The 27274-nt window shown below is 38.7% G+C and overlaps 1 protein-coding gene across 3 annotated transcripts in view; it reads right to left on the reverse strand.

Annotated features, from left to right (window-relative positions):
• LOC149786241 (uncharacterized) overlaps nt 1-27274 on the reverse strand; it is a 111232-nt gene that overhangs the window by 58740 nt on the left and 25218 nt on the right. For all 3 annotated transcript variants that reach the window (XR_016424894.1, XR_016424893.1, XM_089976613.1), the window contains exon 4: nt 6919-7051. Coding sequence is in view for 1 of the 3 variants with exons in the window: in XM_089976613.1 (XP_089832739.1) it covers nt 6919-7051 (133 nt within the window). In the remaining 2 variants the exon portion in view is untranslated. The remainder of the gene's footprint in view (nt 1-6918; nt 7052-27274) is intronic.

The following is a 27274-nucleotide window of genomic DNA, read 5'->3' on the forward strand; positions in this document are numbered from 1 at the left end:
CTTTATTTAGAGAACCATGAATTGGTACATATACGTGAATCTTGTTTATATATAAATGTCTAATGTATAGCATGAATAGAGTATCAACACCATGTACTCACCCGCAAACCTCATCATACACATTGAATCCACAATACAAGTGATTCCATCGAAAATATGCACATACACACAGCTTTAAAATATTCAATAATTTTGTAACAGGTCATATTGGTCTGAATTCAGTGGAAAAACATAGCACAATCGCTAACGAATGACGAAGCACAATTACTTTTCAGTACGTTCCAAGTAGGTAAAAGTTAGTTTGCATTTTAAGCTGCCGTTGGTAGCGTTCGTAAGCATAAACTTTTTCCCTACAAAAAGGAAACTTTCACAGTACAGTTAACGTGTTCCAGTCATGTTGGAAAATGCAAAAATCCATCAGATTCCATCACTTTTATTTAAGTTTGGTACTGACTTCCTTTGAAGAAAAGTTCTTTGCTGTTATTGAAAAACTGTAGTCAGCTTTCTTGATGAAGGGTGCATACACTATTGAAGTCACCGCTAAAGGACAGCTTTGGAGAACCAAACAAATGCCCATTTCTTATTGTGGCGGCAACATCAAATAACTGTATTGCATGATTGAAATTGGTATTTTTTCCAATTGCTGAGTTTGTTTTCATAAGTCAGTGCTTCAAAGGTAATCTGTTTCCTTTGAAATTTCAGCAAAGTATTCTATCTGGGTACATTTTTAGAAAGGAATAGGCTGTTGTTTGGACTATTCTAGTCACTGTCCCTCCATGCCTATTGAATAAACGAATAAGTAAGATGTATTTTTTTATATGTTTGTGGTAGCAGCGAGATGCTGCCTTCCACGCATGCGTCAGAAAATTAACAAAGGGTCAATGGACGATAGAGACACAGGTGTTCTGTCGACAGGGATTATTACAGAAAATCTGAGTGTTCTGAAGGATTTAATTCTGAGTGAAAAGAGGAATTTTACTTACCATCCACATACAAATGTCAGTCTTTGTAAATATATGAATTACTAGCGAGCCGCCAAAAATCCGATGAAAGAAAGATTACGAGACAATGCCTCATCCAGTTGATCTCCGTTACCAGAAATGTCAACAACAAAAAAAAGCAGGTATTTTACAACATACAGAACTCACGCTAGATGTCAAAATTAGCAGATTATGTTATAACAGTGCACTGTTTAGATGGTTTGTCAATATGGACAAAGAATTTGTTTATGTAACAATAGATAAAATTTCAGTGCATTTTATATCCAGTTTGTGGCTTCCATTCGTGGGGCCTCTGAATTTCTGCACTCAGAACCAATGGTTGTATATGAAAGATTAAACAGCCAACAATGTCACCAATAAATTTTTAAAAAAACCACATGGTATGTTTTGCAGCCAATAAAGAAAAACAATCCAAGTTTGCGACACTGGCAAAGACCTATGCGATCCCAGAATAAACTTTTTATGTGGTTTTTTCTTCTTCGTACTTTTCAGAAGAAAAAATACTTTTTTGTGTACGAGAAAGATACATATAAAACTTTAGGAGCCAATCCATGATCAACTTGTATTATTCATATGCGATCTCTTCGGCAAAATGATAAACTTTTTACATTCTTTCCCGTACTTTTTAAGAAATATTTTTTTTTGTGCACAAGAAAAATACATGTACGTGAAATTTCGGGAGCCACGCCACAACCGTGTTATAACGGAGCACGCTACAGCAGGGTCACATTGTACGTATGTTGTAGCAATGATATACCACTTGTACAAATTTTTCATTCAAATGAAACTCGGCAAGCCTCGTTTCCTTTTAATGAAAAATGTATGCATCTTGTGGTATATCACTGATACAGTATACATACTATACACATATTCTATATATATATATACACATATTATATATATATATATATATATATATATATATATATATATATATATATATATATATATATATATATATATATATATATATATATATATATAATGAACTGAGTACTTCAAGCATTGAGCTAAGCCAACTCAGTATGATACACAAATCATTTGTGGGATTTTTTAAAAAACAGTGCAGCAGTCAGTAAAGAAAATAAGGATGGCCATCCAATCGAAAACAAAATATTTTTTGGCCTTAAATTTATATACATAAACTCACATTAACTCATTAACCCCTGGAGAAGAAACACATTTTGGCAGCTGCTTCTGAATACATCCAAATAAAAAACCTGCTTCCACGAGATTTTCATTAACTTGGATGCCTAGTTGTGTTAGAAACTTCATTTTTCATTGCCTATTTCACTTATGCATGTGCAGATGAGTCAAAGTTGAAGTTTTTGTTCTTATTTTCATGTCCTGGCCCTTTTTTACTTTAAACCCCCCAACTTATCCTACTTTTTGCAAAAGGCTAGCCTATCTGTGTGCAGTTAAGCCAGTCAGCCTTAGATCTAAGGACAAAAAGTGTAAAATCTAGACACAAAATCTGATTTTGGCAACGGGTGAATGTTTGGTGTGAAAAAATTGGGTCTCAAATATAAATTTTTCCTCTGTATTTTGTAATGTGAGTTGAAAATCCAGATTATTTAGTATCCTTGTAGAGCTACATCTGTCTACTTTTCTGTAATACCACCTATTTTGGTGTACCTTAAATGACCTTGATGCCACAAAGCTCAGAAGTAGGGTACTACCTCCTGACGCACAAATGAGGCACCAGGGATTAATGAAGTTAAGAGCTTACTCACTTGAATACATTATGTTCTATAAAGCAAACTAGAACAAAAATCCTATTTAGGTTCAACAGTGAAGGGACTGATACTCTGGTGGGCAAAATGAATTTCCAGGAATCCCAAATAAGACCAATGCTTCTTTTCAACTGCTGACTGTTGACACCATCTCTATTATTCTTCAGCGATAGCAAGATTTTCAAAAATAAGCTGTGTGAGTGGCAAACTGGATGTCAGATTGGCATCATTTTCAAAAGAAACCCATGTCTTAATGATCATAAATTCAGGGGAAGAAGTGTCAAGAAGATTTTCACAAAAGTCATCATGGTGGCCATTTTGAACGTATGACTGGTGTCATTTTCATTTCAGCCCAACTAGTAATCAATGGTGAAAACCACAGAGAACTATCCATTTGGGAGTTGATATGACATTATTTTCAGGATAGCCACTGTAGTGTCTGTATTGAAGGTTAGTCATTTAATTTATGACCAAGAAGACACAATTATAAGTCTTCAGATGAAACCTTAGGTCAAACTGACTTTCCCTTTAAAAGGAGTACCTAAAACAAGATTTTCAACCTGACCATGTAGTGGACATCAAATCAGGACCATTTTCATTTTAAGATCAATAAAACATGATAAGTCTTTCAATGAAAAAAATATGATGATATAACCATTCACTCAGGAGAAATAGTAATAACAACATTTTCAATTTGTCATTATGGTAGACATATTGGACCCCAGATCAGCACCTTTTTTCATTCAGGAACAAGCAGACATCATAAAAAGTCTTTGGTGAAAACCACACATCAATATGACTTCTGTTAGGTGGGATAGTAACAAAAAGATTTTCTAGATGACCGCTGAAGCAGGATGACTGCTGTAGTGGCCATAAAGGGATGACAGATTAGCATCGTGTTCATTAAGGACAATGTTGGTAAGTGAAAACCCATGCCAATAAAACTATCCATACTGGGAGAGTAGTTATAAAAAAATGTTCACATACTGGATGCTGCTTGGCACCTCATTTAAGACCAACTGCACATCATAAGAAGTGTTCTGGTGAAAACCCAGTATGAAATAACTTTCTGTTCAGGAGGAGTTGTGATAAGACGTCTTTCAAGATAGATACCATGGTGGCCATGTTGGACTTTGATCAGCACGATTTATATTTAGGAACAACTAGATATCATGAGTTCTTTTAGTGAAAATCCAAATGTTTATATGATCATTCATGTAGGTGGAGTAGTGATAAGATTTTACAAATGGGCACTGTGGTTGCCATATTGTACTCAGATTAGCACCATTTTCATTTAAGACTAACAAGACATCATAAGAAGTCTTTCAGTGAAAACTCCATGTTGATATGACAACCATCCATTCAGGTATAGTAGCAATATCATTTTCAATTGACAGCCATGAAGGAGATATTGGACATCAGATCAACACCATCTTCATTTAGGATCAACTCATAGGAAGTCTTTCAGTGAAAACCCCAAGCTGATATGACCCTTTACTCAACAGGAATAGCAATAACAAGATTTTCAAAATGGCCATGGTAGCATATTGGATGTGCAAGCAGCACCATTTTCACCTTGGACCAAGGGTCTCAAACATATGGCCTGCCAAGCCATATCCTGTGACCCGCAAAATGATTTGCGTCACAAGGTGTCATGAGAGACGTAGGTGTGGTGCAGTTCCTGGGCCATAAAAAATGCCCTCATGCAGCCCTCAGGGTGGTTTGAGTTTGAGACCCAGCCTTGGATCATCTACTAGTGAACATGGGATAAACATGTGTGTAAAGTTTTACTGGAATCCTCCAAGAAGTTTAGGAGTAGCAATAACAAACTTATACCATGGTTCCCATGCTTTTCTAAATATAAATTTCCAGGTCTTTTCCATATTTTTTCTAGTATAAAATTAATTTTTTCAAGTTTAACATATGACCATTACTGAATGGAAGTAAAGAACATTTTAGATTATAAAACAGGTATTTTCCAAATCTGAAGATGTTTCTCTTTCAAGACTCTCCCAAACATATACGTCAGAAAAGATGATCATGTAAAAACCACAAAAAGAGTCACACGAAACAAATCTGATTATATTCCTATAAATTAAAATTTAAAGCAATTTCAATGTACAGAATACAAATTCTAACTTTGCTCTGCTGACCTGCATTATGTTGCTACGTGGAAACAATATGAGCATAAATTATTTTGTTTCCTTTCAAACCTTTAATTCTAAAGAATTCTAGAGCAATATATGTGCATGTTATACAAAGTAAACATTTCCTATCACAGTATGAAAAAAAAGGATAAATCCAAAGTATTTGAATCTTATCATTTAACGAAAAAAGTTTAACCCTGAATTTATGTGTGCCAATGAAATCTCAAACAAGATTTTTCAACCAACCTAAACTCTTTAACATGATTTTGGTTAAAAATGCCATCAATTAAAGACAATTACAAAAGGGTTGATTTAAATTTTGATAAAAAACATTCAAAAATAGCTGCATAAACAAGGACTGAATTTTCTGTAAAATCAAATTGTCTTTTTGTAGTTCAATAAACCAGTCCCCAAACCTTTTTTGATACATGGGCTCTTATTGTTTCTTAAAACATAATAAAAGGGACAATAATTTCCCATTTCTCCTGCATTCCATTTAAGATCTGAAACCAATGCTTCAAGCTACATGTCACTGTGTAATAGTTTCACACCAAAGTTCAGCTCAGAGATTCGACATTTTTATAATCCAGGTTTCCGTCGAATATTCCAACTCCATTTTTCACATTTGGACATTTTGGATGGAGTGTGGGTTCAGAGCAATTACATATCAAAAGTCTGGAGTCTGCCACCACTGTAAGATAGCTTACCAGCAGGCTCAGCAAATTTAAACTATGTTATATCAACTTATACCTGCATGAAATCCATAGGAAAATTATTTATTTTCTCAAAAATGGCAAGTATTATAATTGTTATGATTTTAATCCACTGACAGACTAGATGAAACTCAGTATAGATGAAACCTGACCCGGTATTCGCCATTTGTATTAATAGTCACATGACTTCACAAATCTTGAATGTCATCGGAAGTCCAATAGTCACGTGATATCAACAATAAACTCCTCTTTAATGTTGTTGTACAAAATTTCAATTATATTACATGAAAGTCTGATACCATTTGTAAAAACAAGAAAAAACATATAATTCTCAACATATTTATTTCGAGAACTACAAGAAACTTGGCCAGTCTGATTCATCAAGCAAGGAGAGTAGTCTCTTGTTCCCTGCTTTGTATGCTCCTGCAAAGTGGTAGTCATGTAATACAACAAAACTCCAGAAGTCGGTCTCAGAATAAATATAGAGAATTTTGTGCTCTTTCGTTTTTGTATTTTTATTACAAACAGTATACGAATTTCATTTAATATTTTGTTCTACAATATTTGAAAATAACAGTTGAGATTCTGTGTGATCATGCTACTAGCAATCGAAATCGCTTGTACCAGTTCAAGTGTCATCAACACATTAGTTTTATCATCTTTCAGCAGAAAATAAATAATTTTCATATCAATTTCATGCAGGTATAACTCAATTTAACAATGTTTACGTTTGCTAGCCCATCCGCTAAGCGGCTATGCTTTAACGACACCATGGATATCGAGCTGTCTGTGAAACAAAAAGTCTACTAGATGAATCTAATCCAGTGAGCATTTGGATTGTCTTAACAAATATATTTATGGCAAGCACCCAAATGATCCATACTGCAACATCCTAATATTCTGGATAGAACTCAATAAATTTAACTCACCATCAGTGCAGTTACGACTCAATTACGTAATTGTTTCGGGTGTCAAGCTGTGGAGGAAAATTCCTGTTTTTTTCCCCTGGCTTTTGTCAATATTTGCAAAATTCAAGGACTTTTCACTGTTGGGAAAAATATTATCATTCCATATGACTTTTTCCTGATTTCCTGGTAACATGGGAACCCTGTTATACTAAACAATGGATGGACAAAAGACCATCCCATAAGCTCCTTTGATCTATGACCAGTTGAGCTGACATATAAAGGGACTCTGAATTACACAAGACATAAAGATTGTGAAGAAAGAAAAAAATTATTCCAAAAGAAAAGTGACAAGGATTAAAAAGCTTTCAGGGTAAACTGAATACTGTACTAAAATCCAATTTTTTTTAGAAAATTACCTTTTTCTTCCTTTAGTTTGTGCCATAAGAAGACCTGTAATATTCCCCTGCAGAGATTTCTGACCTTGCCCTCTGCCATAACCTCTTGTTGGTCCACTACTATTATGTATGCCAGAAACAGGCAATATGATATCTGAAGAAGAAAAAACACACAATGATCTGAAATGTCAGATCACAATACTGTAACATCTGGAAATAGCATATACATTAACTGATGTTGTTGTTGTAGGGTTTAACACCATTTTTCAGCACACGATAGGCTATACATGGCGGCCAGTATTAATGGTGGAGGAAGAACCCGGGAAATCCCCGGAAAGAACCACCGACCCTCGAGAAGCTACTGGCAAGCTTTCTCACATATCCACATTGGCCGAATCCGAGACTCGAACCCATGCAGACAGAGGTCAGATGGCAGTGATCCGTAACGGAGAGCGCTTTAGACCACTCGGCCACTCGGGGCCCCTATACATTAACTGATGCAGATGGCAAAAAGCACATATATGTATATGAAAATATGCGTATGTAAAAAATAAGTGCATGCATGAAAATATGCATATGTGGAAAATATATGCATACATGAAAATGCGTGTATATGCAAAATAATAGCATGCATACAAATATGTGCACATGGAAAAACAAGTGCATGCATATATATATATATATATATATATATATATATATATATATATATATATATATATATATGCAAACATGGAAAAAAGTACATGCATGAAAATATATGCATACATAGAAAATAAGTGCATGTATGAAAATATGCACTTGAAAAATGTGCATGCATGAAAATATGCGTGTGGAAAATATGTGCTAGCATGAAAATATGCCCATGAAAAATAAGTGCATATATATAACATGCATGTGTGAAAATATGTGCATGCATGAATAAATGCATATGTGGAAAATAAGTGCATGTATGAAAATATGCACTTGAAAAATAAGTGCACATATATATATATATATATATATATATATATATATATATATATATATATATATATATATATATATATATATTTATATGCATAAGTGGAAATAAGTACATTCATGAACATATCTATGCATATGTGGAAAATAAGTACATGCATGAATAAATGCATATGTGGAAAAAAGTGCATATATATATATATATATATATATATATATATATATATATATATATATATATATATATATATATATATATATGTATATGTATGTATAAGTGGAAATAAGTGCATTCATGAATATATGCGCATGTGGAAAATAAGTGCATGCATGAATAAATGCATATGTGTAAAATAAATTGTGTGATGTGATTTGGATTTTTAATGTAGCTTTAACAATTTTTCAGTCATATCTACAATGTCTGTAATGTGGCAGTTTTTGGTGATGTCTAGCACTAGGGCATCGTGCCGCAGACATGTAGCATGATGTCCCACCCAGTCACATTATCCTGACACCAGGCAGACCAGTCCTAACACTAACCTCTTAATGCTGAACGCCCAGTGAGGCAGTTGTTAGTACCATTTTTGTAAGTCTTTGGTATAACTCAGCTGGGGACTGAACCCACGACATCCTGCATCCAAGGCGAATGGTAACCACTAGGCCATTGGAGCAGTTGGAAAATAAGTGCATGCATGGAAATATGTGTATATGGAAAATAAGTGCATATACATGTATATCAAAATAAGCACATGCAAGCTTTCTGGTATTTGTGTAGCAAAATTAAGCATGGCATGTTCTTACAATAAAAACAAAGTCTAAATGACCAATTTTAGTTAAGTGACCAACCTGACCTTTTACTTTACACATTGTTTTAATTCTATCATTTCCTTTATGCTTACTTTCCTTTCTCTAGTTAATCAAATAACAGTACAGTCCTATCCACTTGTATTGACATCACTTATGTCAACACGCTGAATATGTTGATGAAAATACAAAGTCCTATGGTCCATTATTACTACCAAATTTAAAATGCTTATGTCAATGTTGAGATTAAAAAAATGACTGTACATGTCAACTGAAGAGCTCTGTCCAAACTCGAACAAATTCTTTGTTTTCTTATTGTTTATGTCAACAAGCTGCCAGTTCTGATTCATAATTTGCTCTATAATTATCTGATGCTCCCAACAGGCTTAATGCTGCCGTTGCAATTACAAATGGGCATATGTTTGGTCCTTGAAATGTGGTGACTTCAACAACAGGTGAATCCTTCATCAAAACATGCCTGCTACAATCTTTTATAAAAACAACTCACCTTTCATGAAAAGAAGTCACCACCAAACTTGTATAAAAGCAATGAAAACAGAATTGATTGCTGCATTTGTAAAAGTTATTGGTGATTAGAATAAATTTATTGCATCAAGCAGCAGGGGGGGCGAATCCTACAAGCTACTTTTCCGAGACACCCCATCCACTGAAACTATTCCCGATAGAAGCGTTATTTCCATGAAATAACACTTTTATTCAGAAAACGAGACAAAAAAAAAATGTCTTTGAAAATGCTTTGTATTTCCGCTGATATAACGCGAGTTACTTCAATAAATCCGACTCGTATCCGACATAATTTCCACGGTGAGGTATCATCGAAAAATCATGTGTAGTTTGCGCCCTCCCTGCTGCTGTGGGAAGACGAAGATTTCCAAGGAAACATTTTCATGTTAACCATACAGTGTATCAAGTCCGATACGGTATCGTGTCCGCGGGTCGTGTAAATTTATTGTCACAAATCCATGGCGAAATTAAATCATAAACAAATAAATAATGGCAAATATCGAAGAAGCACTCACAACTAGATTGGCACGACAACGACTAGCCGCGATTAAAAAATTTCTTCCGGTTCGTGATTCCGTCAAAGAAAAATTAAAAGCAAGACAAGAAGCGCGAGTTGAGTTTGCAACATCTGCGGAGGAATTATTTAAGCCTATTACAGCAGCTACTGGTGAAGTCAAAACTGCAATTGTAGGAAAACCTGATCCTGCTGACCCTACCAAATCAAAACAAGGGTTACTTCAAGCAATAGAAGAACTTAAACAGCAACAGGCAGATGCAGGTGCCGCAGCTGATCCAGGTGCCGCCGGAGTAGTGACAGTTGCTAAGGAAACATTTATTAATAAATTTACCGAAGATGGTATTACTGAAATAAAAAATATTCCGCTTACTAACATAGATGAGCTTAGGGAATTTTCTACCTGGATTGTCTTAAATTATCCTAACCGGCAAGATTTTCTAAAACCAGGAGCTGCCTCGGGTATGACTCAGGGTGAGTGGCGGGATTATGTTTATAAAGTAAACCGAGGCATTTCTCGAATAGCTAAAATTGATGATACCTATAATTTTATAAAAACTGGCGTAATTGGGGTTAATAAGGAACTAAGAGACCAACGAATGAAGGCAAAAGAAATGAAAAAGCAGGCAAAAATACAGGAAAGGGAAATGAAAAAGCAGGCAAAAATACCGGCGAAGAAAACACAAGCTCTAGAACAGCAAATGACACTGTCCGATCCAGTGCCTGAATTTTTATCGCGTGAACCCGTGGGTGCTAGTGCTCCCGATGACGATGATGATTTTCCCACTCCTGTTTCGTCGCCGCCGCAAACTCAGTCGTCGTCTCTCGAAGCAACAATAGGAGAATTAATCATGAAAAGAGATAAACTGGTGAGGGAACAGTTCGATCTTTTAAGAAATAAACAAAAAACAGAGGAACTGGACAAAAGAAATAAGAAAAATAAGGCTGAGCACGAAGCCGCAATTGCTGCATATAATAAAAATAAAAAAGAAATTAAAGCAATAGAAGAAAAAATTGCTGAATTAGAACAACAAGAAAAAAAGAAAACAGGCAGCGGATACGACCACATCTGTCCTGATAGCGTCGTCAACGATGTGTCCAGACTAGAAGTTCTCATCGGAGGAAAACGCGCCGGAAACAACTCCCCAGAAATTATAAATGAGGCCGCAGGTATCTGTCAGCGACTATTTCAGCGTGGTCTTATGGATATAAGTACATACCGGGGGCTCATTGATGAACTCACGGATGGTTACCACAGCGACTAGCAAATTTAGTTAGAGAAACAATAATTAAATAAAATGATCGTGCACAATTCTCAACCTAGACACGCTAGCGTGTTACCAGTCCGCGTAGTGAACTCACGATTACCAGTATACAGAGCAACCTACGGAGATGGTCTCGGTGATACAATTACTGGTTTGTTTTCAAGAATAGCCCCTAAGGCATTACCGATTGCAAAACAATTGTCGATGAAAGCTATTGATGTCATTAAGGATAAAGCCCTTGGATCTGTTGGTGATCTCGCCGGGAAAGCATTCGCGTCAATCAAGGACAGACTGTCACGGTTAATTCGCAGATCAAAAAAACCACCACCGGTGAAACTGGCGAGTACTGAACTTATGCCAGCGGATGTCGGTAAAATAATAAATCAGGCTGCCAATCAAAAACTTGCAGAGCTTGTAACCCAAACACCCGAACAAATAAATACAAGCCTGATATCAGGAAGCGGATTTCGTTTTAGAAGACGATAATTTTATATAAAATGTTTAAACCTATATCTGATCCAGCGTTCGACATGGATGCACCAACACTAAAAGATGAGTCCGTGCGCGATTATCAGTATTATTCTTATGAGGCAACAGTACCTAATCAACGCGGACGAATTGAATTACGAGTCCAGGATACAAGTAGATATTTCCTGCCCGCTGAAGCATTTCTTGAAGTCACGGGTGAACTTGTAACAGATGTTGTCGCTAATACAGAATACGGAGCTAATGTTCGAGTTGGTTTTGTTAACAACGGTATCATGGCGCTGTTCAAAAGTGCTTCATACAGCATTGACGGAAGAGAAATTGAAATAATTCAGGATAATGTTGACGTTGCTACAACAATCCTGGGATTAGCGAGATACTCAGATGATTACACTAGATCAGCTGGTCCGACTATGATGTTCGCTAAGGATAATTCTGATCATCCTGAACACAGATCTGTTATTCCGGTCCAAACAGCACGAGACACTGCTGTAGACCCACAACCGGCTGGATTTGCGGCCAGACCAGGTGCTGCATTTCCAATATTAAGGCCTAGTCCAGAGTACAATTTAGGTTTTGCTACGCGTAAATTAATGTTATCAGGTGACCGTAGGAAATTTTCATGCGCAATTCCACTGTCTCACATCTTTGGATTTTGCAGACATGTCAGAAGGGTTATTTTTGGAGCCAATCATACAGTTGTACTTAACCGAAAAAGTGATGACGTTGACGCCATCTGGCGAGAAGACGGTGTTGCTGGCGGTAAAGTAATATTATTCAAGCTTGCTTTGTGGATGCCAGTGATGTCCCCATCACTCGTTGAAGAGCAACGGTTACTCTCTTTCATGGACACAGGCGGTAAATCACTGATATCGTGGTTAACAACATCAACAGATTCCATTCAAGGTGCCGGTCTCGGGCAGTTTACGTGGCATATATCATCACAACAGGGAATATCAGCGCCGCGACATATTTTTGTTGCACTCCAGCAAAATGCGAGGTTGTCTTCCCAACTACAGAGTAATATGATATTTGACAAACTTGGTGTCTCTGAGGTTTCGCTGCGAATAAACGGACATCAAGAACCATCTGAGGATATAGTGATAGATTATGCAAACAATCAGGTCGCGCGTGCGTATCATCGTTTGATGACATTTATGGGACGTGATCAAAATATTGATACCGGGTTGCAGATATCACAACTGGATTTTACAACGCTGTATCCGATTTATTACTTTTCGCTGGAACATTTGGATCTAACCAGACAATCTGTCGTTGATATACACTTCAAAGCTCGTGTAGGTGAGTTTCCCCTCGGCCCGCCTGCTGGTTTTAGAGCTGTCGCGGTTATACTCTCCGATAAAGCAATGCTGCTTGAAGGTGTTGGCGGACGAATGAGAGTTATTGACGCTCCAGTAGAAAACATGTAACAATTAGATTAGTTTCTGAAATATAATGTCATACAGTCATGTTAATGTCACCTTGACTTCCGGTCAAACGAAGAAATTGCAATCGAAGAACGCAAGCACGTGCGGGACATCAATAACACTAAAACGAGATCAACTTGTTGGTGGTCCAGACAAGCTGTCGTTGACTAATACTCAGATTAAACATTTTAATAAGGCACTAACAGCAAAAACCGGTGTCCGACTTAATTTCTCTGCTGCAGCTATCAAGGACATGACTAAAACCGGTGGAATATTTCCTCTTCTCGCAGCAATACCGGCGTTGATTGCCGCGGCAGCACCAGCCGTAGCAAAAGCCGCAGCACTCGGTGCAGTTGGAACAGCAGCCGGAATGGCACTTAAAAAGGCAACCGGACACGGGTACAAAAAAAAGGGGAGATCCGCTCGCGGATCAGGGCTAAGACTACCAGGAACTCCGGCATCATGGTACCCAAAACGGGTTTAAAAACGCTTCGTGAGACGCAGTCTCCAATGAGCAATTTTGATTTATTAGATGCTGTTAAAAAATTGCGTATAAAACATTTCAGAGGTGTATTCATGCGAGATCAATTACCGCAACGACCAAATAATCCAGAAACTGGCATTATCAATCTCGACAACAAAGACGGTCCTGGAACTCACTGGGTTGCTTACGCGATCGATCCACGTGGAATTATCTATTTTGATTCGTACGGTTTAGCACCGCCAGTTGAGTTTCTCAGGTATGTCAGCAGATTTTATAATGTTCCAGTGTGGCAGTCGACGTTACCAACACAAACATTAATTGATCCGCCCATTTGCGGAAATGAGGTTTTAAATGTTCTTGATGCAATCTCAAGAAATCCAGCAACGTCTCCGCATCGAGTAGTGCATGAATATACCGCATCGAGAAATGCTTAGCATTTTCATGCTCGCATTTGAAAAACAGCAATAACAAATAATGGTAGATATTTACGGAAGACCTTTCACAAGAAAAGTCAAACCTGGCACGGATGTTGATCTCTCAAAATATGCGACCCGAGATGAAGTCGATAATCTTTTGAATATAGCTGGAGTTGACCCAGATGAAGTTGCTATTTTCCAAGACAGGCAAGGAAAACTAAGAACGAGCAACATTAAGTGGAATGATATAATTCGCAGAGTTCTTGGAGCTACCAAGGATAACTTCGTTGCATTTAGTGATGGCGGCCGGATCAAGGACTCGAATATATCAATCGCAAGCATCAAAGACAGTATTGATAAAGGTGTTGACAAGTGCGTGAAAAAAGCCGGCGACGTAATGACCGGCGAACTCAGCATGAATGGAAACAAAATAACCGTACTCAGAGATCCATCCTCGAACGACGATGCAGCAAACAAACAGTATGTGGACACAGCCGACAGCGTCATAGATACCAAATTATCCACGTTACGAGCTGAGTATGATGTTCATGTGACCCAGTTTGGAAGACTTCGCAGAAGCGTTCTTAACACCGTAGATGAGTTCTTCGGGAAACCTAATGCCGTCAGTATGAAACTCACCGAAATTAAGGAAACATTAGATAACGTAGTAAATGGAATTCCGCAGATAATGGAAAAATTTAATTTAATTAAAATTCCTGCCGGAGTAACCCCAAAAAACCTTGTGTGTACGATAAAATCAGGAAGGGAAACATGGTCACAACAAAACAAGACTATTACACATACTGCAGATGTTACTGGAATATACAGACTGACAGTACTCTCTCCTGTAGAATTTAAGATATCTACCAGACATGATTTAACTAGCAGGTTTTCCCGAGTTGCGTCTGTGGTGATAAACAAAAGAACCGAAGAAACTTTTACGCTGGAAGCCGAAAATCCGGAAGGATTAGCCACAGTCAATTACTGGTATTGTCTGGAATTTGTCGCCGAAACACCTTAATTGGTCACCGGGTAAAGTAATAATGGAAGCATCCGCGTATAGATACAATCAAGTTCGTGAGTGGCAATCTGAGTTAAAAACTGTCATCGACGCGACGTCCCAAAAAGTAAAAAAATACCGCAGACGCATAACAGTGCTGGATATTATGGTTTATTCAGTATCCGCCGTTGTTGCATCCGCCGGAGTAGTATTATCAGCGGTCACTCCGGTAACAGCAGTAGTCGCCGCCACGATCTCTGTTTGTGCGACCACAACCACGGCAGGAGTTTTCGGCATCATAGCAAAAAAAATATCCTCGTGCGCTAACACAAAATTACACGATTACACGACAAAATTAAATACAGCCACGACCGCATATCAGAAATTATCATCGCTGATATCATCATCGTTAGACGTGCAATCCAGCGATGCTGCGTTGATATCAGATTCTGAATTCAAACTAATGTCAGATGCATACAATGACTATTTGAAAACTAAACAAATAAATAATGTCAGCGGAACTGCTTCAACAAATAGTCACAAACACAACACCGGTAAGGACCACAATGATCTCAGTGTCCTCGACTAACCCCCAATTCGGTATTAATTTTCGAACTCCAATTCGGGTGAACGAAATCGCGTTAGCAAAGCTCAGTGTGTATCACAGCTGGCCCAATATCAGGTCGGCATCATTTGGTGGTTTGCAGCCGAATAATTCGTTTGTGTTCGGGAGACCCAGCGCGGACCCACAACAACGTGAACTTGAATGGGATACAATTACGCTACCCACTGGGAGTTATCAGATCGAAGAAATCAACAATGAGATACAACGCCAAATAAAACGAATCACCACCAAGGAAGCCAAAATATCTGTGACCGCGCACGAACCAACGCTGTCTGCGGTCATTGAAATCTCAACACCGGGATACGCCGTGGATATTTACAACAGCTCAATCAGGACCGTATTAGGATGGCCACGAGAACAACCGGGGTTCGTGCCGGGTCCGGAACTGCCACCGAAGTCGGATTTCACGACCACGAAAGAAGAACTACACGACCTTTTCGCGGAACGGCGGACCGACATATTTGGTATACCTCAAAATCCACCAATAGTTGATGGAGTTCGTTTCAATCCATTCTTCATAGACTCGTTGGATGTAAGTTTCTCCCAACCCAGTCACCCTGCGTTTCGTGTTATGACCATAACCGTGATAGAATCTAGTTTATTTAATCCGATCAAACAATATCATCAAGAACAACTAAAACTATTGCGGGGATATTTTCAAGAGTATATTTCTTCCAGTGATAAAATCGCGACTCGTAATAGTATTATAACGACCATAGAAAAACTAAACAAACTCGCATCCATAATGGAATTTATAAATCAAGAAGTAATTCAAAAATTGCTGGATGATCCTACCCCGGACAGAAGAATAAAATTTGCGACGTTGTATAATATCCGCGTCGAAGACATTCCCGGGTTTAAATTTCCTGGATATAACGCACCCGTGCTGCGAAAATCAGTCCAAGATCTCGTCGATGAATCTTTCGAAGATATTCTCGCGTCGTACACGCAAACAAAACCGCAGCCGGTTATTCTCAAGCACGACAACAGCACTACCGCGGACGGCAGACACATCTCCGTCGGGATCGTAAATATCACAGATGTTATCGCGGTCAATCTTGTATGTGACGTCATCGACGGTAGCTACAGCGCTGGCAGCGCTAGCGCTGACACAACGACGGCGACGCAGGGGTTTATCCTGTATACGTTCACACCAAAAGACCCCCCTGGTTTTCTGATTGTGCAAGAACCAATCAATCCCGTCTATCTACGGTGTAATAATCCGTGGTTGTCAACGATAAATTTCAAACTCACCGACCAACGGGGAAATTTGCTGGACCTGCGTGGCGAGACAATCTCGGTACACTTACTGGTGAAGTCCTGAAACTCGAAGAGTTTCCAAATTGGAAATGCAAAGCATTTCTGGAAGAGTTTTTGGCGATGCTAGCATCGTTGGAAACGCTAGCGTTTCTCACGCATTTAAAAAAAAACGGTTGTATATAATGTGTGAATACATTCACGCACGAGTTCATATTCATGATAAGCAAATTCTTCACACGGCAATAAAAACCGCATTTGGAAACGCTAGCATTTCTGGAAACTCAAAGAGTCAGCCCCCAGAACAGTATTTCCCCGTTAAAATAATCGTTGACGTGTATGGCAACGAAGACTTCTTGTTAACTCCGTCACAATTGACGCAGTTACAGCAAAATCATATGATCACAGCTTGGTGTCAACGAGAACAGATTATGAACTATTCTCATTGTTGTATTGATGCGCCCGCGCTCGAGTTAATCCTGAAAATGTAAAACATTTCTGAAAATGTAAAACATTTCCAAAATCTGAAATTGGCGATGCAAAGCGTTTCCAACGATGCTAGCACGAGAAACTCTTCGAGTTTCCACGCTCGCGCAAAAAAAAAATGTATTATTTTTTTTTTACCGTGAAAATGTACAAAGCGTGAGACACTTTCAGTGTGTGAAACTCAAAGAGTTTTCCACTCAAAGAGTTTTTGGCGATGCTAGCATCGCTCATCGACGGAGTCACAAACACTAGTACCCGTAGGCATTTCCGTGTCAGAACTCGAAGAGTTTTCGAAACTCGAAGAGTTTTCGGAAGTGTTAGCGTTTCCAAGATTCTTTATGTGACCTTGTAGCCGTCGTACCCTGGTGTTGATTAATTTTCGAGTCTCATATTGTTGTGACAATCCAAGCCTGATCTTCTCAACTGCGCCGCACAGTGGAACGAATTCAGATACCTGATCGTCAGTTATCGACGCAAGTGACCCGTAAACGTAATTCTGTATATTTTTAATGAACCTATAACACGCGGCGAGATTGTTCTTGCCGGCGCGCTCATTCAACGATTCAAAATCTGACATAATTGTTTCAGCGTTTAGTAAAATATTAAAACCACGCTGTTGCAATTTTTCGAGTTCAACAATTATGACATTTATGTTTTCGTGATTCATATTATTATATTTTTTATATTTTTAAATTGCATGAGAGTGTTTACGAGTTATCGTCGAGGATAAGCTGTATGTAGGAAAATGAAATATATTGTTTGAGCTTTTTTGAAAATGCTGTTTTGTAGATCCCATTTGCGACTCGTTGTACCGAAGGTTGACAAATACCGAAATATTTGCCAGCTGCGGCCATTGATTGAAATATCATTTCTTGGCCCGTCTCTGTATTTCGAGACTTAACAGCCCGTTTTCCAACTGTTTTACAATGACCTGTGTTACCCAGTAAGCAGTTCTTGCGTTGCGTGACCATCCGAAGATTGTTTATGGCATTATTGGTCGGATTCCCGTCAACGTGGTCAACGACAAGACCCTTAGGGATCAATCCATGGAAACATTCATAGACGAAACGATGACAGAGATAATCTTTTTCTCCAGCATGGAATTTTAGATAACCGGTATTGGATACAACACCGATTGGTTTCCGTCGCCGGCAGTGTCTGACTGTACCATCGTGCGACGCTTCATAATTTGGAATAGTTGGATGTGGAACAAATTCTTGTTCGGGAACAAATTCTTGTTCGGGGACGAATTCTTGATTCATTATACTATAAGCAAATCATTTGTCTAATTCATAATTTGTCTGAAAACTTATTTATGTAATCACGCTCCGAGAGAGTGTTCGAGGCTGGATATTTTTTATCATAATACCGTTTTAGTTCTCGATAGCGTTTTCCCCCACACGCTGAACATAATTGCGTTTTTCCTCGTACTCCAATGCCGCATCTGATACACGGCATCGGTCCTAAACTACCACCGCGGACCTGTTGAGCATGTTGTCCACAGTATTCACCTCTGCAACGTCTGTTACACGGCGCTGATGAATTTAGTTTAATCCACTTGCATGAGAAACTCTTTGAGTTTCCGTTCATTATATATAATATATTTGTCTATTTAAATACTTGTCTTAATTATAATAATGAGTTTTGAAAGACTATCCAGAATAAAACCCGCAGGTTCTCGATTCGATCTTGACCGGTTAACCACTGATCGTCGACGAAGAGAGTTAGCAACGGTAATTGGTGTTATCAAGGATGCCAAAGAAGAGTTTCGTCGTGATGGTGCCGCACACACGTGGTCTTCATATAAAATTATCCCCGGCGATGCTAGCATCGCTCATCGAAGAGTTTCCCGTGAAAACTCCTTGAGTTTCATCATTGATGGTACCATCAACGATACAATCGCGCGTAATATAATTGAGTATCTCGACGATAGAAGATATTTCGTGCAGATAAAATTTATTGTTGGAGTCGACGACGAGGGAACCCGAAAGTGGATTATCAGAGACAAACTAGACCCTGTTCTTGATCCGCGCGGAAAAACCATTTTGTTGAGCAAAGACTCAAACCCGGGAGTACTTGTTGGGATTGATAAACCGTATTATGCCAAAGCGTATCCTGTGACCGCGGTCGTTTATGGAATTTATCCGATAAAGAAACCAAGTGTCGATAAACTCGCCCCGATGAGGGTGTCGCCGTTGACAGAGTCAAGGATGAATTGTGTAGCTGAGCGAGTAATGGAACATTTTAAAAATGCACCACGTGGAAATGGTCTAACCGAGATCAGAAAAAATAAAATAACAGAATGGGCTAAACGAGTAGCGGATACAGGAGCGTCAATAAATGATGTTGCCGCGTTGGAACGCTCGCTGAGATTTCCTATAACGGTTTCATCGTTAACCGGTACGGTATTGTACGAGTCAAAATATAATCGCAATGGAGCTTCAATAAATATTATCGATCATAACAGTCACGCTTGGACTGACCAGGTTAGGATATTTCCGCGAGACCGTGTTGTGAAGTATTACTCGGGAAATATGTTTGATTGTATTCATCGGATAAGTAAAACCGATCCAGTGTCGGTGTGGTTATTCTCGAGCGAAGATGGAGAATATAATCAGTTTGTGAGACCCGACGGGGAAATATACAGAACGGCGGCGTTACAGCACGAAATGAAAAAACTCGCAGAAAAATATCATGCGACGGACACTGATACGTTACTGCGACACTGTTTTACTGTCCCGGGTGTTGCCGCGCATGTAGCCCGGGAACGAAATTCATGGAGACCAACTCCGAAAAGTTTTCTTGCGGATATCCAACAGAGCTGTGTTGAATACGGACACGGCGGTTTGTGGAATACTCGATATGATCACCGCGGTATGATATCCGTGGACATGACGGCGTGTTATCCAGGAAGTTTCCTTGGGCGTGGAGAATGCAGCGAATATTTTAAACGGTTTGGCCACGTTACAAACTCGATGACAAGAGTTGCTGTAAACGGACCATTGCCTGATTTTGACTTGACCGGATTTGCTTGTGTGTCGTCGTTTAAATTCGCTAAGGATTTACATGTTGTGTGTTATGTTTGGTTTGGCAGACATTTCGTTGAGAAGCGATGGGCACCGATAGTGTTATTGCGATACATGCTTGACAGTCGAATACTGTTGTCGCTGACCGTCAGCGAAGCGATTATATGTTATTGTCGTCAAACCGAAGTTTGGTTGCCAACTCCGGTTACGTCACAAGAAGTCATCGAAGATTGGTCACGAGAACATCCAGAAACTTCTATCGACGATATTATCAAAAATGATGCAAGCACAGCAAAAGATCTAGGACGAAGAATAATAGGGAAATTCACTCAAGGTGGAGCGTATGATCATAAACAACATCACAGTCGATTAATCATGGACAAGGCTGAATTGGATCTTGTTGTCGCTGATGCAGCCACGAACAACATACTCTGTAACCGCGAAGATGTGTTTCTGTCAAACGGGGAAAAACTAGGGACTGTTTTTAGTTATATCGACGGAGAATCATCTCAGTACACACATTTGAGATCTTCGATGCTAGCTTATGTATCCATAAATTTGTTGTCGATGATTAATAGATTCCCTGTTGTCGCAGTGAGAGTTGCAACGGATTCATTTTATATTGATAAAAAACACTTAGCGGTGTTGAATAATGTTATATCGGATGATCCATCGTGGGGCTCGTGGAGAATAAAGAATGAAATGTTACACGGATATTGTGAATCAGCTGACGTTGAAATCAAGGATGAGTATCGCAGCGCAGAAATGTCTTCGACGGTTTCGTTGTCTCCGCCGGTGCACGATCCTGTTACAAGACACAAAACAGTTTATCTGAACGGCCCTGGTGGTTCTGGTAAGACAACTCGGGCGATTGAATTATTTCGCGGTTCTGACTTGGTCGTGCTGACTCCCACACACAGACTTGCCAGGGAGATGAGACAACGGGATGTTAACGCGTGCACGTATCACAGTTTTTTCAAATACAGCGGCGGCACGTGGACACCTGAACGAATGGGGACGAAATATATCCCTGAGAAAATCATCTGGGATGAGATAGACACTGTGCCGTTGGATACATTAAAACAGTTTCTGGATTGGCTGCTAAAAAAAAATACCGCAGTGGTGATGTGCGGCGATCATGGTCAACCACCGCCATTTACAGGTGAATCTCCACACACGTGGCTGAAAACTTTTGTAGATTATTATGAGGAAATAACTAACGATCACAGAGCACTCGATGAAACGCTGAAAGAGTTTAAGGCGTTGATCAGGCTACAAACTAATAAAGTCCAGTGTGAGATAATGCGTAAAATAATTCCAGAGACGGAGCTGAGCGACTTTTGGGAAACGTGGAAACCAGATGATTTAATTGTTGCAAGTAGAAAGATAGTCAGGGACACGCTTCAGCAGCAGTTATTTCAGTTACATCAGAAGAAATTTCCCATGTTGCCAGTGCCGTTGTGTTATAGACCAGCTGATACGCGATTGCAGAATATTGATGTTGATATTCCAGGGCGCCTGACTGCGTCGGGGGTGGAGAAACAGAATTTAGTATTGAATGATATTGTCACAGTTGATGTTGATGCTGTTGAACAGGCACTGAAAATGAGCAAATCCCCGTGGACGCTAGGATACGCTATGACCATCCACAGTTCGCAGGGACTAACTATTTCAGATACAACAGTTTGGATTGTTGATGATCGCATCGAGTGGTCAAATTTAGTTTATTTAGCCGTGTCAAGAGTAAGAAGGATAGGTCAGTTACGAAGAATTGTATTAGATGATGTTATCAACGACAGCATCAACAGATCAATCGCTGATGATACAATAAGAAAGAAATTAGCCGGTTACAAACAGAGCGACAAAAAAAATGGCAGAGAGTTTGATCTCGACGAAGCATTTATTATACAATTACAACAACAGCAGAATAATCACTGCGCGAGTTGTAATTGTTTATTGCTGTGGCAGTATTCGAAAAATAATCCAAGGCAATTTACCGTAGATAGAATAGATAGTAATCGCGGTCATACGCGTGAAAATGTAATGCTGACCTGTCTTGAGTGTAATCGACGCAGAGGTGCTGCTGCAGTTATTTAAGTGATCGAGGTGGTAATTGTGTATCCGTGGGAATCACCTGAAGTTGCTCGCGTGTGAATCCACGCTGAGGAGCAGTTGAATCTAATCTGTAGATTGCGTTTCTCCCAGTTGATCTTGTTATGCTGGATATCTTATGTGTAGTAACACTCCATGTGGGATCGGTTGCTCTTTTTTTTCCTCCTTCTAATTCGCCTGGTTCGTATAAATACCTAACGGTGACATTACCCAGCAACGGGGACGCTAGCGTCCGTGGCTGCGTTGAAACATGTCCACGTTCACCAACGCCGGGTATATATTTTTTTGTGATTGCATTTACAGGTCTCATGTTTGTTGTTCTGGTAATTTCATTATTCAGCGCGGCTATCACGTTTGGCAGTCTTGCAACCCATTCACGAGATCTCGTATCGTAAATGAATTCCCTCGCGTACTGGTATCCGAATAATCTCTCAGCGAGTGTTCTATTAAATCGCTCAACAATTGCCTGATCCCGATGAATTTCAGTATGCCCTCGTCGTATGATAACGTTATGCTGCTTTGTCAGTGATGATACCGCGCCCTGAAATTCTTTACCAGGATCAACTTGTAATAATCGGGGCCAGCTTAGAGGTCCTCGTTGATAAATTCGTTTAAACGCAGAGGCAACTTCAGCGGCTGTTTTAGTCGCTAACGGTTCTGCTTCTTTGTATCTACTAGCAACATCAACTACTGTTAGCGCGTATTTGTATGTTTTTCTACGGACAGTATCATGAGGCAGAAATAGTATGTCAGCCTGATGAACTTCATTGGGGGTACTAACATCAAAATGTGCAAAATTGATTTGTCGAGGTGGTGGTAGGTAGATTTGCCATATTGCTTGTTTTGATAGCCAATTTTTGGCAACCTTGCGTGTTACTTTTGCTGCGCTGGCGAGTTTATTAATTGCTGAGTTACCTCTCCAGTATCCGGCCGGGGAATAATAAATCGCTTGCATTTTTATTTAATTATCCAGCGCCTAATACTAATTTAGATTTCATCACTGATCTTATTAACCAATTAGCGAGTGACTCCTTAAATGATTTATTTTTTATGGCGCTTAGTGCATGAATTAATTTCACATCCGCGATATGCCTGTCTTGTAGATCTTTACTTCGATAAGCAACATCATGTATGTGACAAGCTGCGTCGATAGCGTTTATCGGATACTCTCCCGGTTTTGGGTTAGATTGTTCATCAAGTCTGATATCTAGTCGTGTCCCTGGACCGCAGTAATTGTATCCCGGAAGATGTTTTTCTCCTGGATATTTTGCCCAGGGAGTTCCGGGGAGCTTTCCAAGTTTGGCTGCAATGTCACCTCCTCGCTTTTTTTTTGAAATCTAAATTTTTTTGTGCCACATCGCACACACTTACCAGAGAGTGCTTGTCTGTTATTTTTTGTTGTAATGGTTGTTATGTCGTTTGTAGGGGTTCGTGCCTTACACTTTATACAATATAAATCCATAATTATTATTCCTTATATACAAATGGAGATCACTGATTTTTCTGCGACGCGAAGGAAAGAACCAGTCAAGCATAATTCCGTGCTACCAAATTCTATCAGAATGATCATCATAGGACCGTCAGGATCAGGTAAAACGCAACTGCTGTTGAACATGATAATGAAGTGGATGAAATGGGACAAACTATACTTAATAGCTCCGTCTGTGGATGATCAACGTTGTTATGATGTTATAAAAGATTTTAATGAGAGTGCAAAAGCGCTGAGTGAAGACGGCGAGGATGTTGTTGAATTTATAACTGATATTGAAGAAGCTCCGTCCGTGGAAGACCTCGACGGGGAAATAAATAACCTAGTAGTGTATGATGATGTGATGCTGGACAAGCAAAAAAATCCTGCAAGAATATTTTCCCGGGGTCGTCATAAAAACACTGATGTGATTTATGTTACTCAGCGTTATACACAAATACCAAAAGTAATCAGGGATAACTGTAATCTTCTTGCGGTGTTTAATGGAGTTGATGTTCACACGCTGAGAAATATTCATCAAACCTGGTGTAGCGGCGATATGGATATTAATAAGTTTAAGAATTTCTTTAGTCGCGCTCAAAGAACCCCGCACGGATTTGTGACAATAAATTTACACGACCCGCGGACACGATACCGTATCGGACTTGATACACTGTATGGTCAACATGAAAATGTTTCCTTGGAAATCTTCGTCTTCCCACAGCAGCAGGGAGGGCGCAAACTACACATGATTTTTCGATGATACCTCACCGTGGAAATTATGTCGGATACGAGTCGGATTTATTGAAGTAACTCGCGTTATATCAGCGGAAATACAAAGCATTTTCAAAGACATTTTTTTTTTGTCTCGTTTTCTGAATAAAAGTGTTATTTCATGGAAATAACGCTTCTATCGGGAATAGTTTCAGTGGATGGGGTGTCTCGGAAAAGTAGCTTGTAGGATTCGCCCCCCCTGCTGCTCATCATGCAAGTTTGATTTCTGTTGGAAAAAGTAAATTTATTTATGCGTACGATGGGTACCAAGGGTGGAATAAAACACAAATTCACAACCTCTTGAAACTAAATATCTGGCCATTAAAGAAACTGAAGGTGGAACATCTAGAAAAGATGTGTGTCTGAGGGTTTTCTGTGTGCCATGATTTGACCAGATTTTTTTCACAATCAAGCTCATTGAAAGTATCAGAGGATGCACCAGGTCATTTGCAAAAGTTGCAACATCTTATACAAGGGAGAAAAACTGGCAAGGCTAAAACTGGAAAAGGTTGCATACAATTCAGAACTATCATTATCCCCCATCTCCCCACCCACCCATTTTGCTAAATACATTTAATTTTAATTAATTTAAATTGTAGTTAAATTCCATTTTAATTTTATGTATTGATTATGCTATAGATAATTATAAATATAAGTATTACTCTGTATATTCTGAAATTTGTTAAGTGTTTTATAAAGTAAAATTTTTACTAATTCAGAACTAGGTAATAGGTTGTCATTTCCCTATGGGTAGCCTCTTTCCCTTGGTAGCCTCATTGAGAAGTTTACCTTTGTTGTCTTGGACAGAACAAACAATAAGTACATGTAGCATGTAAATACTAAACAGCCACATACTGCTGGTGACAATGTACATCATTCTAGTTAATTGCTTAGTGACACGTGTTGGTAGACAATGGATTATACAGGACATAAAATAAGACTACTATTCTTTCTATAGATGTGTTTATATACTGTATATATTTGTCAAACAAGATGTCACTAATACAGGAATTTTCTAACATGACACCAAAATTCATGGATTTTTCATGTGCACATACTATATTATTATGGAGTTATAATACAAAAATATTACAAATGAAAGTTGTCAATATACAGTTGTATGTTACAACTGGTTTTGTCTTCTGTCTTCAATTAACCAAAAGTTCCACTGTTTATTTTCTGAAAATGTAAATCCTATGACTGATGACAAGCTGCTCCTTACTGATGAATGTGAAAAACAATTTCAGCCCCCACCCACCTTTCTTCACAGCCAATTATGATGACAGAATTACCTCATGCCTGAGGATGTTGAGATAAACAGGCAATACTCTATGCAGTTCAGCTGGGTACAAATCAAAATTGTACAAAATAGTTCATTATAATATATTCACTATCAACAAGTGCATGCAATATTTCAACATGAGCTCCTGAAAAGGACTAATGCTCTATTGGCTGAAAACAGCTTGAACACACCCGTACAATTTAATGTGCCTCTAATCCCTACAGGGGATCACAATATCATCATGACAGTGACATCTTTACAACAGGAAGTGCTCTGATCCCTAGCAAAATCAGCAAGTTACTAACATCCTTACACAGGGAATTGCCTCTAATCCCTCCCGCATTGATTTCCCAACAATGTAGAGTGACAATGGCCCTTCCAATGTTAGATCTAAACCATTTTCAATTAGAACCAACAACATAATGAAAAAGGTATTTTTAGTGAAAACACAATTTCAATACCACAATTCTTTAAAAAGTGGTAGTGAAAACAAGACTTTTCAGATGGTCACAATGTTTGCCATTTTTCAGATTAGGCCAATAAATCAGTTCCTCACCCATGATGATATTGATTGGTGGTTTAGTGGCTGATATCACCTACTCATTAAAACATACAAAATCTGCAGCAAATTTTGGCTGCATACTATTGTACATTTTATACACTTACAGTATTTCTCAACTACATAATGTGAAAGGTAGTTTAGTGAAAACACAATTTCCGTGCCATCATTCTTTCAAAAGTGGTAGTGAAAACAAGACTTTTCAGATGGTCACAATGTTTGCCATTTTTTCAATTAGGCCGATAAATCAGTTCCTCACCCATGATGATACTGACTGGCGGTTTAGGGGCTGATATTACCTACTCATTAAAACATGCAAAATTTGCAGCAAATTTTGACTGCACATATTATTGTACATTTTATACACTTAAACTATTTCTCAACTACATAATGCAAAATGTATTTCAGTGAAAACACCATTTCTGTGCCATTCTTTCAAAAGTGGTTGAGATTAGGCCAATAAATCAGTCCCTCACCCATAATGATACTGATTGGCAGCTTAGGGGCTGATATCACTTACTCATTAAAACATGCAAAATCTGCAGTCAATTTTGGCTGCACATATTATTGTACATTTTATACACTTACAGTATTTCTCACAACTGTGGAGCTACTGTCAGCTGAAGGGTTCTTTTGGTGGCATTTACATTATATTTCCAGAGCAAATCCTATGTTTGGTGACCTATAAATCCACATGGAATAGCACAATCCTCTGTCATGTGGCCATTTTGAATTTTACACTAGATATGGCTGTTACCAATTACATGTCCAAAGTGTATGCAGGTTAGTTCCGGAAAGATGTAACCATGTACAGGACATCAGATCAGCACCATTTTCATTTCAGACCATCAATATGTCATAATGAGTGTTTAGTTAAAAATGCCACATATATCTGAGCATCCAT

This window comes from Sinohyriopsis cumingii, chromosome 12 (assembly GCF_028554795.1).
Source record: "Sinohyriopsis cumingii isolate HCF-2022 chromosome 12, ASM2855479v2, whole genome shotgun sequence".
In the NCBI taxonomy this organism is placed as follows: domain Eukaryota; kingdom Metazoa; phylum Mollusca; class Bivalvia; order Unionida; family Unionidae; genus Sinohyriopsis; species Sinohyriopsis cumingii.